The sequence below is a fragment of the Ochotona princeps genome, chromosome 10, assembly GCF_030435755.1.
Source record: "Ochotona princeps isolate mOchPri1 chromosome 10, mOchPri1.hap1, whole genome shotgun sequence".
In the NCBI taxonomy this organism is placed as follows: Eukaryota; Metazoa; Chordata; class Mammalia; order Lagomorpha; family Ochotonidae; genus Ochotona; species Ochotona princeps.
The window spans coordinates 22053559-22067098 of NC_080841.1; the positions used below are offsets into that span (position 1 = coordinate 22053559).

At 42.3% G+C, this 13540-nt stretch overlaps 1 protein-coding gene across 8 annotated transcripts in view; it reads left to right on the plus strand.

The window, feature by feature from the left end:
• The window catches only part of RPS6KC1 (ribosomal protein S6 kinase C1), a 159764-nt gene that overhangs the window by 36880 nt on the left and 109344 nt on the right, over positions 1-13540 (plus strand). For all 8 annotated transcript variants that reach the window (XM_058669177.1, XM_058669174.1, XM_058669173.1 and 5 more), the window contains exons 4-5: positions 5007-5122; positions 10240-10333. Coding sequence is in view for 7 of the 8 variants with exons in the window: in XM_058669174.1 (XP_058525157.1) it covers positions 5007-5122; positions 10240-10333 (210 nt within the window). In the remaining variant the exon portion in view is untranslated. The remainder of the gene's footprint in view (positions 1-5006; positions 5123-10239; positions 10334-13540) is intronic.

Consider the following 13540-nt stretch of genomic DNA (forward strand, 5'->3'; position numbering starts at 1 on the left):
CACTCCCCAAGTGAGCCGCAACGAGCCGGTGCACACCGATCCGAAGCTGGGACCAGGAACCTCTTCCGGGTCTCCCACGCGGGTGCAGGATCCCAAGGCATTGGGCCGTCCTCGGCTGCTTTCCCAGGCCACTTCCGATGGGAAGTGGAGCTGCCAGGATTAGAACTGACGCCCATATGGGATCCCAGGGCTTTCAAGGTGAGGACTTTAGCTGCTAGGCCACGTCGCCGGGCCCGGTAAAAGGGGATTTTAAGGGAGAAGCCCCACCCAGTCTCCCACCCACCCCAGGTCCCGGATGTGGGGCATTCTCCGAGATTCTTGCTCAAGTGGTTTTGATAGTTCTCCAGTTATGAATCACTGCCAATCTCGCCACTCCAAACACGATGAGGTCGTTGAAGAATCCAACTGATTGACATAGTCCATCATAGAGTCTCCTTTTGCCCAGCTTTTCACAGCCAACATATAACTGAGGTGGTTGACTGACTTGTTTTATCCTCTGTCTTTTTGTGGTTAGGGTTCTGAGTCCGGCAGTTTGATTGGGGGGATCCCCAAAGAAACTTTGTCTGAGGTGTTCCCAGACCAGATTCCTGTATGTACCAGCCAGTACAGGGCCTGGCACAGTCCATTGCCCCAATCATCTGGTGGTTGCAATTGCTCGGTTGGTTCTATTTCCAGCCCCGTCTTCCAATGGAAACAATGGGCGCTGTGGTCCAGCCTGGTTCTGCCCAGCACACACTTGGCCTTCACATAAACCAGTGTGAGCTGCAGCCTAGTCGGTGCGACCCACAATAACCCCCACCAGGCCCACCCCCTACCCTGGTTTACCAGTATGTGTAGCAGACTAGTCCTATCAGTCCCACATCCCATTCGGCTCTCATACATGTCAATGGGCATTAAAGCCTAGTTCCATCTAACCAGCTCAACTATCCAGCCCTCATGGATGTTGTTTGGTGCCTCTCTGTCTAGCCACCCCAGCCCCTGTCATAGTTTTCATGCCCTCCCGTTGGAGTGGTAACCCAAGAGGGAGGAGCCCACTATTTCCCTCCCAGGCCACTCCCACTCCCAGATTATGCACTCTCCAGATGGTTCTGTGGTTTGACTTGACAGAATTAGCCCCCAGTGCCAGCTTCTGCCAGCTGATGCTATGGCTAAGCCCAAACAGTCCTCACCCACTCTAATTGTAGTTTGTACCAGTAGGAACAATCAGCCCAGCCTGTCTTTTTCCTGATCTATGCCACATGAGGCCCACAGGTGTTATAGCTCTGCCTAGTCTGGTCTGTCCCCATCCCAGCTCGTGCTCTCCAGTGGGAGTAGCTGTCCAGCAAGGGAGCCCCCCCCATACTCCCCCTACTGGATCCGCCCCCTCCCTTTCTGGTTCTCACGTGTGCTGTTGGGTGCTGTGGTCACATCTGGTACAGGTAACCTTACCTTGGCTTTCCGTAATGTGCACTGGTTTTTGTCGCAACCTGACCTGGCTTGACCCACTCTCTGTTCTGGTGCTCGGATTTGCCAGTGGATGACGTGAACTGATTCAGCCTGGTCTGTCCCTGACCCATGCCAAATGAATGCCAGTGGAAAACTTTCCATGGCCTGGTCTGGGCTGTTTCCTATCATGCTTCTTACGCTTACCTGCAGGGTCTGTGTCCTGCTGGAGGAGTTGCCCAGGCTCCTCCATCAGAACCTCTCCCAATGCCAGATTTTGCGCATGCCGGGGCTCCATGAGCCAGCCCTACTCAGTTCACCTCCTGTCCTAGCAGGAACAGTGGCTTTTCCTAACTGGCCTTTAACCCAATCTGGTTCTTGCTGTTGGATATTTCAGCCCAGCCACAGCTTATCCATACCCACATAAAGCTTACACATGGCTCAGTTGGGGTTGAGACCTAGCCTACTTCATCCCACATCTATTCTGGTGCTCTAGAACACCAGAAGTGGAGTCTGGCCCAGCTTGGTACATCCAGTCCCAGTCCACACCTGTGCCAAGGAAGACTACAACCATATCCTGATCAGAACGCAGCCCCCATTCCAGCCCACGTGCCCCTTGGTGGGAACCTCAACCCAGTTAGGGTGTCCCCTCAGCTCCCCAGCCGGGCCTGTTCCCAGCCATAAATCGCATGCTTGCCAGTGGTTGCTCTGACTCAGCTTGGCACAGCCCCTCACCTGTCCCAACCTCTGCCTTAGACACTGTGGCTTAGTGTCCCTGGCTCACGCAGACCAGTAGGTGCAAGAGCCTAGTTCGGCATGACCTGTGCTCCATCCTGGTTTCTAATTTTACTTATGGACTAAGGTTTGCTCAGTCCTGCCTGGTATGCCCCGTTCCATTAACAATTTACACATTGGCCAGCTATTGGAGCTACTTTGCCCAGCTTGTCAGACCCCTAGGTCTGGACAATATGTTCACCAGCGGAAGCTATGACTCGCCAGGGGAGTTTCCCAAGTTCCTCCACTTGATCTACTCCCAGACCCAGTTCTCATACATGCCATTGGGTTTTAGGCCAGTGCCCGGCCCAGTCTGACCTTCCATTTGGCCTTGTATGAGCTGGTGAATGTTGCAGCCCGGCCCACCCTACACCCTATTCAGGATGCACATTCAGGTGCTGCTGCCTTGACCAGTCCAAACTGTTGTCGGTTCCTTTACTGGTGAGTGATGGCAGGCTCCTTGGTCACACCTAGCTTAGTCCATCACCACCGCAACTCTTGAACTAACCAGTGTGGCTAGAATTTCCACAGGGTTTGGCCCACACACCCCCCACAGAATCTACCCCCGGATATGGTTCTCTGGCGTGCTGGTTAATGTTGTGACCCTGCCTAATGTGACCTGTCTCCTGATCCACCATCATGTCAGGTAATAGGGTATGCCCCTGCTAGACAAGCCCCGAGTCTTAGGTTTTGCATGGACTGGTGCTCGGTGGTCAGCATTGTTCAGTGATTACAAGTTCTTTGGAGGAAAAGTTACTCTGTCATTGGGAATATTTAGGATTAATTCATATCCCAGAAGCACAGTGGGTTCAACCTGGAGCTACCTAAGCAGTGATTCAAAGAACCAAAACCCCAGAGTTCCCAGATGGGCGTCCAGCAGGCGGAGCCTGGTGCCAAATGGCACGCTGGCTCTCCAGGAACAGCTTACCATGTATATGCGGTGACTGGAGTCAGGGATCCGAGCATGGAAACGCCACGGCCTGGCACCCACCAGCAGCCTGCAGGCTGCTGGAAGTTTCAACCCCCAGGCCCAAGGTTGTGCCCCTCCCCAATCCCATCCCCCGCCCAATGGTGGTGGGTGGGTGGGCCCCGGCCCCCACCCCCAGACCTCCCTCCTCTGTGAAAAAGTTTTGATTTGAAATGCAAATTTTACAGAGAGAAGAAGAGAGAGTTCCATCTGCTGGTTTACCCATCTTTCCCCCAAATGGCTACAACATCCCAAACTGAGTTAATTCAAGGCCAGGAGCCAGGAACCTCCTCTGGGTGTCCCTTGTGGGTGCAGGGGCCCAAGGACTTGAAGCATTCCTCTGCTGCTTTCCCAGGCCATGAGCAGGGAGCCAGTACCATAGTAAATAAATAGCAACATACTAGATATTAGGAATCCTTGTCACTGCCACTTGTCTGCTGCTACCCTTTAGTGGCCTTGGGTCTTTGAAGATGCTAAAAAAAAAAAATTAAAATAATAAAAAAAAAAGCTTGAGTCTCTTAGAGACATCTAGGATTTGAACTGACACCGATGTGGGGTGGTCCTGTTGCAAGCGCAGGATTCTCGGGCTCTGACATTGTGCTGGCCCCAGGGCAGTTCTTTCTTTAAGAATGTTTTTTTCCACGTTTTCATTATTCACTGTCACAGTCAACAGGACTTGTCAGGGTGCTCTGTAGGCTCGTTTCAATGATAGCACTTGAAGAATCAAAGACATTGTGATAATCTGTTTTTTTAAATTTTGTGATAATCTGTTAAGTACATTACGATAGGCCTGGCGTGGAAGTAGTAGCCTTCAGTAATTCATCCAATTTTCCATTTCACAAATGAACAAATACTATTCCTGAGATTTTACAGCTACTGAATGATAGAGCTAATATTTGAACCTGTGTCTAACTCCCAAACCTTCTTTATCATGAAATAGATGCTTTGCTATAAGTATGAGACACGTTGGGTGGAGCGTATTTAGTGCATTAGTGTTAAGATTTTACTTTGGATTATATAACCAGAGTCTCTATTCAATTTTCTGTTAACATTTTGCAAAACCACTTAAAATATCTAAGTGTGTGATGATGTTACACTTTTGATTTTGCATTTTTAAAACCTTTCTTACCATCAGTATGATACATGACATGTGACATGCCAACCGGTAATCTAATCTAAGAGTAATTCAGAATGATATTTCAAAATGTCTTAGCAGTGTTCAAATTGTATGTATCATTAGAAATTCTATGCAAAGCACCTTTCGATCACCTTACAAAGCAGAACCCACTGGTGGTGCGTGTGTTCTTTTTTCTCCCAAGTGGGCTGTCACATACACTGACAGCCTCACATGTGGAGTTGAGCATAAAAGCCTTTTGCTTTAAGCTGAGGTTTTTGACCCCACTGATAGTACAGATGTTCTCATAATTTCCTCTCTTCAGCCCTTTTCTCAATCAAAGAGTAGAAAAGGGAAAATTGTGTGAGTAATTGCAGTATTAAATTACGACGGAAAACTGAGTTCTTAAAAATTCTCTTTTCAACTTTAGTTTCAAACCACCAGCTTCAAAACTGGTATGTTTCTTAAACTCATGGGGTCTGGTTATGAATACAGCATTGATTTATCACTGACACCTCTGCCTCTTCTTTGATAAGATACCTTGTTTTCTGGTGTTGGTGTTGCTGATTCTAGTAGTAAAGATAGAGTGGACTTCGCAGTTTTGCTTGATAAGCCCTGCAAACGGGCAGTTGGTGTGTCTGCTGCGTGCCTTCCAGGCTGGGCTTTCCAATCCCCGGATATAACCAGGCCTTGATCATTCTTTCCTCATGTATTCTCGTTTAATCCTAGGACGGTTTGATAAAACTGTTATTGAAGAGAGAAGACAGTGTGCCGAAGACCTGCTCCAGTTTTCTGCCAATATTTCTGCCCTTTACAACAGTAAACAACTTGAAGATTTTTTCAAGGTTTGGTCATCTTTGTGGAATCTTTTAATTCTTATCAATTACCGTTGTTTCCAAGTTTGTAGCAAAATAAAATGAGAAATTGTTGCTTACGTTTGATTTCATTATTTTCTAAAAAAAAAAAAAACAGTTAAATTCTAATGATGTCTAAGATATGGATTTTGTTTTTAGTGTAAAAATGTATACAATTTCTCATTGACATCTTAAAAATCATATCAATTTTTCTTTATGTTTATTTTTATTGATTTGCAAGGTAGAGTGACAGAGATGGAGAGGGAAAGAGGGACAGAGAGATATTGTGTATCTGCTGGTTCACTCCTCAAATGCCTGCAACAGCCAGCGCCGGGCCAGGCTAAAGCAGAGAGGCAGAATTCCATCTGGGTCTCCCACAAGAGTGTTGGGGAACCAAGCACTTGAGCCATCATCTGCTGTTTCCTAGGGTGCACATTAGTAGGAAGTTGAAAGTGAAGTAGAGGAGTTGGGACTCTTACCAGGCACTCTGATGTGGGCTATAAGTCTCCCAGGTGACAACTGCTGTGCCAAGTGCCTGTCCTGGCTGCTTATTTTTCATTAGTTTACAAACTAGATTAAGATCATCAACATGGCTTCTGCTCATGATGCAATGCAGATCTTGATAATGATGAAATCGCTGCAGCAGTTAGCTCTCTGTGACACTGTTCTGTGTGTCAGAGAGTCTAAGCTTATGGACAAAGGCATTGTCAAGCAAGAAGAATATTGGCTTTTTTTTAGAAACAGTGAAAGGCGGTCATGCAAATTAACGCATGCCACAGAGCTAAAAAAAAATTAGTCTGGGGTTAGGGAAATTATAAGCTAAACAGTTTAAGTAGAAGTTAGCTGTTTGTCCTCTTTTGGATCTGAGAATTCATGATTTTAATGGTTGCTGGAAGTCATATGTTTATAAACTTTGTGACATGAGACACTTAGTTTTAGGGTTTGTGAAAGTTTGCGCATCTTTTGAGAAAAACCTATTTAGGTTTTAAACAACGTATTATCTGCTGTTTAATTAGGTGGTTTATTTATTTTTTGCCATTGTTTGAGATCTTTTTATGTTCTGGATGTTAACCCTTGTCAAATGAACAATTTCCATTCCTCCCACTCTCTAGCTGATCTCTGCAGCAATTTGGCTATTTGGAAGCTTTTGAGTTGAATGTAACCTCATTGATCTCTTTCTGCATTTGTTTCATCATAACCAAAAAATCTTTGCCTATTTCAGTGCGCTAAAATGTCTTAGTTTTTTTTTTTCTGGTAGTTTCAAGAGATGGAGAAAAAGAGCATGAGCAGGCGACACATGTGCCTGCTCCCAGTCCTGTGTTCTTCCCACAGATGCCCACACGGGTAGGGTTGGATCAGGCGGGAGCTGCGAGCGGAAACCCAGGCTTCTCATGTGGGTGGCAGGGACCCAGCCATCTGAACCCTTCCCTATTGCATCCTGGGGTCTCCATGGCTGGTAGCTGGGACCAGGAATCAGCCCCAAGGAACTTCAGTATGGGTCGTTGGTATCTTAACCAGCATCTCAGCTGCTAGGCCAGATGTCCTAATAACTTTAGTCTGACTGTATCTTTCTTTGAATTATTGGATTAGTTTGATTTTTAAGGCTGGCCACTAAGCTTATTGGTCGGCCAGAGTTTGGCCATTGCTTGTGCTTAAAAGCTGTGTTATTTTAAGCTCCCCTGTAATACTGATGGCCCTCTCTGTTTTTATATTTGAGGCAGTTCTTAAGTTTACCCTGGATTTTACTTTCCTTTGAGATTTCTTGCATTTCTCTGTATGTGATTACTGTCATTCCAAATCATGTCAGTTTCCTGCGTAAATGATTTTGCTGATTTTCAAGATTTACTCTGCCTTTATATAATTAGTGGGTGGGACAAGCCCTGGAAAGAAAGACTCTGATTCCCATAGTTCTCACTGTGGTTCTGTGTTTTTTTGTTGTCAACTGCATTTTAATTTTCATTATTCTTGTGGTCAGTTTCCAGAACCCTCAGTGGCAGTTTTAACAAATTCCTGTGGTTTTGTCATTGCCTTTTGGGGAAAGGATTTGTTAATTTACTCATCCCACCATATTTGTCGTCCTTCCCCCAACAGTAACTTTTATTTAACATAATTTTTTTACAACATATTCAGGAACTACTGACAAAGTAGCTGTTTTTAAACTATAGTGTCACTGTGTTATATTTTTATGCTATGTCCCTCTAGTCCTTTTATTTTATTTTTGTTCCATTGAAGATTAGGTCTTTCTTACTTACTTACTTACTTTGTACAACAGAGTTCTAGGACTGTGAGCTAACACAATTTGAATTCTTTATTCTATCTTTTGAGCAGAGTTTTGGGGAAAGATTTACTTATTTATTTGAAAAGTGTAACTATATGGAAAGAGAGAAGGATGGAGAGGGAAAGGTGGGAGGGAGGGATATCTATACACACATACATATTATACATATATACATATATATACACACATACATATTATACATATATACATATATACACACATACATATTATACATATATACATATATATACACATACATATTATACATATATACATATATACACACATACATATTATACATATATACATATATACACATACATATTATACATATATACATATATACACACACATACATATTATACATATATACATATATACACACATACATATTATACATATATACATATATACACACACATACATATTATACATATATACATATATATACACATACATATTATACATATATACATATATATATACATACATATTATATACATATATATACACATACATATTATACATATATACATATATATACACATACATATTATACATATATACATATATATACACATACATATTATACATATATACATATATATACACACATACATATTATACATATATACATATATACACACATACATATTATACATATATACATATATATATATACATACATATTATACATATATACATATATATACACATACATATTATACATATATACATATATATACACACATACATATTATACATATATACATATATATACACACATACATATTATACATATATACATATATACACACATACATATTATACATATATACATATATATACACACATACATATTATACATATATACATATATATACACACATACATATTATACATATATACATATATATACACACATACATATTATACATATATACATATATATACACACATACATATTATACATATATACATATATATACACACATACATATTATACATATATACATATATACACACATACATATTATACATATATACATATATATACACACATACATATTATACATATATACATATATATACACATACATATTATACATATATACATATATACACACATACATATTATACATATATACATATATATACACATACATATTATACATATATACATATATATATACACACATACTATCTATATGTACACATACATACATACAGAGAGAGAGAATATTTTTTATGTGCTGGTTCATTTGTCAAGTGGATGGTTGGAACAGCCAGAGCTAGACAAGGCTGAAGTCAGGAGCCTGGAGCATCTTCTTAGATGCTGACATGGAAGCAAGAGCTCCAGCACTTGAGTCATATTCTGATTCCCAGGTGCGTTAGCAGGGAGTTGGAATGGAAGTGGCGCAGATGGGACTTGAATTGACACCTATGTGGGGTGCTGATACCTCAGATGGTGGCTTTACATGTTATGCCATAGCTCTGGTTTCATTATAAATAATTGTTATGTCAGTTACGATAAATAAATTGTTTATTTTGCCATGACTTTTGGCATTTTTAAATTTTTTGCCGTGTCTGAATTTTTTTGGTATTTGTTTTTAAAATATTTATTTGCTTATTTGAAAGACAGAGTTACAGAGAAAGGGATAGAAAGATACAGAGAAAGAAAGTGATTATCTTCCATCCACTGCTTCTCTCCCCACGTGGACTGGTCAGCCAGGAGCCAGGAGTGTCCTCCTTGTCTCCCACATGGGTGTGGCCCTTGGGTTACTTTCCATTGCCATTTCAGGTACACCAGCAGGGAGCTAGCTTGCAAGTGGAGTAATTAGGGAAGGTGGCAGCTTTACCTGCTATGCCACAGTGCTGGCTCCATAAATATTTATTGCTCTAAATGTTTTACATGAATCTTTTATTTTTTGCTAAAATATCTCCTCGGTTTTGCTGCTCTGGTGGTAGTATTTGGGACACACAGTTGTTGGGATGTCTTACTGTTTCAACCATTTTTAATTATTTGAGTGTTATAAATTCTTAAATCTGATTGCAGCATTGAGTTCACTTTGAGTTCGCAAGATCTTATCACCATTGCACTGTTTTGATGCTTGCATTCTCTGATTTCAGTCAGAGTAAGAGTAAATATCTTCTGCTATTTGAATTTGCAAACCTCCTTAGATTTAACTGGTGGGCACATGGAGAGATGAATTTTATGCTTTAAAAAATATTTTCAAAATGTGTTTCTTTTACTAACAATATTTTATTTCTTTAATTTTCCTTCATTGAATGCAAATGACTCTCAAATTTACATGGCCTCCAAGATCAGAGGTGTTGTTTATATTGTAACAATATTTAGTGACTTCCTAATGAATTCCATAATTTATCATTAATTAAAATGACTAGTCACTAAGGATACTAAACAAATATTCTTTAGCTGGTGAGATTTTTTTCTTTTGCATTTTTTATGGATGCTTTTGATATATTTAAAACAATATTTTATGAAGACCAAATATCCCTATTGGTTTTTTAAGTAGTAGGCTTTTTTAGAGCAGGTTAGGTTTATAAAATGATTATGTAGGAAGCATAGAGTTTTCCATGAGTTTTCTTTTCCCCACTCCTACTCCTCAGTGCCTCTAGCTAATAGCCTGTGAATTGGTGTGATATGTTTGTTACAACTGTTTAGGGTAAATTTTCAACTCAGTGGTAATTGAGTTCAACCATTTCTGGTTTCTGTAATCCTTATACTCAGTTGAAGTACCGTTCACTTATTACTGTTTCTGTAAGTGATTTTAATGACAGTAAAATGCAATTGTTCTGTTCTTTTCAGGGTGGAATAATTAATGATGGTTCTGAGTTAATTGGTCCTGCTGAAGTTTACCCTGATTCCCTCACTGATACCTTTCCTGAGTGCAGCACGGAAGGTGAGAGATTTTAATTTTCTTGCTGTTTCTCGGGTTTCAGTTGTAGAAGGCTGTCAACCTTCTAGCTTCACAAAAAAATGTATGCATGGAATAATTTGAGGTTATTTCACCGAGTTTTGGATATTTGCTTTCCTTGATCCTGGGTCTGTCATTAGTGAGTTGATAAAATTTCACATTTAATTTGTTGCTTTAGATATTGGATAGTTAGAATTTAGTAAGACATTCATATATTAAATAATGCAAATGCCTTCCTCAAGTTTATTTAGCAGCTCTTTTAGATAATTCCAAGGTGGCCTTTAAACATTTAGTCTTATATCTAAACGAATAAGCCTAGGGCAGTTTTGGTATCTTTTATGTTGTCTAGTAAGTTGTCTTAACTAAAGCAATTTTTGTACTTTTAATCACTTACACAAAAATGCTTAATCTCTTGTTTCATTCATCTTTTAAGCCATACTTGAATTTCTGTGAAGATTTAAGTATGTACTTTTAGCCTTTGGATTTCTGTGACTAGTTTTCTTTCATCACAGATTATGGAGTTTAATAAAGAATAGATTTGAAAAGAGATGGGGAGGGTCTTTAAAATGAAGAATAATTAGATTAGCCCAAGGTGGCTTAGGTTTTGTTTGTAAAAGGTCAAATAACAGACCAACTAGTAGTTCTTGAGCTCTTCCGGAGGAGGAGTGTTTGACCGTCAGGACTTTCGTGGAGGGTGCAGTGAGCTCACCACAGTGCTGCTCTCCACGAGGGGGCGCACTGATGCTGATGTTGGCGTCTACCGTGACTCGCCTAGGAAGTAAACACCATCTAGATTTGGCAAATTCAGTAGTTCCTATCCGTTGTGTCGCCTGATGGACTTACAGTTACTATTATTTTGGTTTTCATGCTCCCATGTTGGGAAGTGGTAATTGTTTGCTCTTTTTCACTGTGCCTCCCTTTCCTGAAAAGCAAAATCCATTAGGATGGATTTAATTGGTTCTGCATAGTGTGGGGTTGGGGGGCGTTGCACGCCCAGAGATTTCCACTGGGCCAGCATCTTGGGCTCCATTCTGATTCTGGCAAGATCCTAGAGGAACACTCTTTATTGTAATTTTACTTGATACTCCATGAGTGGTGGTTTTTTTTTGTGTGTGGGGGAAGGGAAGTATGTATCCTCTGTAACCTGCTTTAATCAGAGATCCTTGCTGGGTTTTGGAAAATCCCAGTGCTTGTTTGGTGTCCTGATGTACTTGTGATTCTAGAAGGAGTTTCCTCCAGAGATGACTAGTGTGCGTAACCTCATTTGGCTGTTGCCTCAGATTTCTTATTCCTGAGAGGGAGGCACACACGTGTTTCATCTGCAAAGCATATGGATTCTGTGATGCCCCCCGGGGAACCAGTAGGAATGCAGAAAGATTTGTAGGAAGACACTCATGAGGAGCCACCTCTTCTTCTTCTCCTTTTTCCTCTTCCTCTTCTCCTTCCTCCTACTTTCTCTTTCAGTACCAAAATCAAAGATTGTTTGGTGTGTGTGAGGTTACATTCTTTGGGTGACTGATGAGCCTCTTGCTAGGTGAGAGTCAGCCATGGTGAGAGGAGGGCATCCCAGGAGCTGCTTTTCATGGCAGGTCATCAGGGATGAGAGCAGTGCAGAGCTCTTCCTGTCCTGTGCTGTTGCTGAGAGAGAAGGGAGGGGCATCCTTATTAGGAGTGCCTTTTCCGGGGATGCTCTTCTCATACATTGAAGGCCATGCAAGGTGACCAGGTGGTTATGTTAGTGTTAAAGGAGAGGGTGTATGTAATTTATTCTCTAGACTGGGCTATATTTTTTAAAGACTTATTTTTATTGGGAAGGCAGATTTACAGACAGAAGGAGAGACAGGGAAAGATCTTACATCTCCTGGTTCATTCCCCAAATGTCCACAATGGTTGGAGCTGAGCTGATCCAAAGCCAGGCGCTAGGAGCATCTGCCAGGTTTCCCACATGGGTGCAGGGGCCCAAGGCCTTGAGCCGCCTCTGCTGCCTTCCCAGGCCACAAGCAGGGAGCTAGTTGGTGTTGCCGCCGCTCAGCAGCAGCGACACTAAAAACGCCGAGTCATACTCTTGGAGGTCCGGGGAAAAACTGGCAAAAACGGCGGTGTTTAAAAACCTTTTCTCCGCTGCTCCTGTACCCATTGGTCTAAGCTTTCCTACCCGCTTCTTCCGCCACCCTTCCTTGTTTTCCACCACCCTTCTTCCCACATTTCTTCCCGTACTCTCTGCTTCATTCCCCAGTCTCCTCGTCGCCCCCCAGTCTTCTATTGTCCATCCGTTCCAGTCGTGCCCTGTCCCCCGTCTTCGTCCGTCCGAGTCCAGCTTTTACCGGCTACTTTTATCTCATTTTTCCACCAATCACTTCTGCCCGTGGTCCACGGGGCTATCTGATAGGCCAGCAATTGCGGGGGGGGGGGGGACTAGCCTATCCTTTTTACCTGCTGGCAAGACAAATCCCGCCTCCTGGCCCTCGGCCAGCCGCCATCTTGTGACCACCTAACATACATGTGGGGTCAGCCGCTCCCCACAGGATGGGAAGTGGAACTGCCGGGGGCCATTTCACATCCAAATCATAACAGCCCCTGTAAGTAATGTTGGTATTTGTCTTGTCAGTGCAGCTTAGGTTTAGGTTTTCAGCAACATTACCATTTCCTGCTTTTTTTCCTTTCCTTTCCTTTCCTTTCCTTCCTTCCTTCCTTCCTTCCTTCTTGGAAAGACACACTATACAGAGAAAAAGATCTTCTATCTGCTGGTTCATTTCCCATGTGCCCGCAATGGCCAGAGCTGAGCTGATCCAAAGCAGGAGCCCGGAGCTCTGGGTCTCCCACACAGGTGCAGGGTCCCAGGGCTTTGGGCCATTCTCTGCTGCTTTCCCAGGCCACAAGCAGGGAGGGAGCTGGATGGGAAATGGGGCAGCTGGGACATGAACTGGCACCCATATGGATCCTGGTGGGTGCAAGAGGATTTAGCCATTGTGTTACCATGTCTAAGATATACTGCAATCCAGGAAGAATTAGAAGCAGGGAATGGAAATGCTGTTCCATTTGATATGTTTCTCTTTTTAAAGATGTATTTATTTTTATTGAAAAGTCGGATATACAAAGAGGAGGAGAGACAGAAAGTTCTTCCGTCCACCTGTTCACTCCGCAAGTGGCTGCAATAGCCAGTGCTGAGCTGTTTCAAAGCCAGAAGCCAGA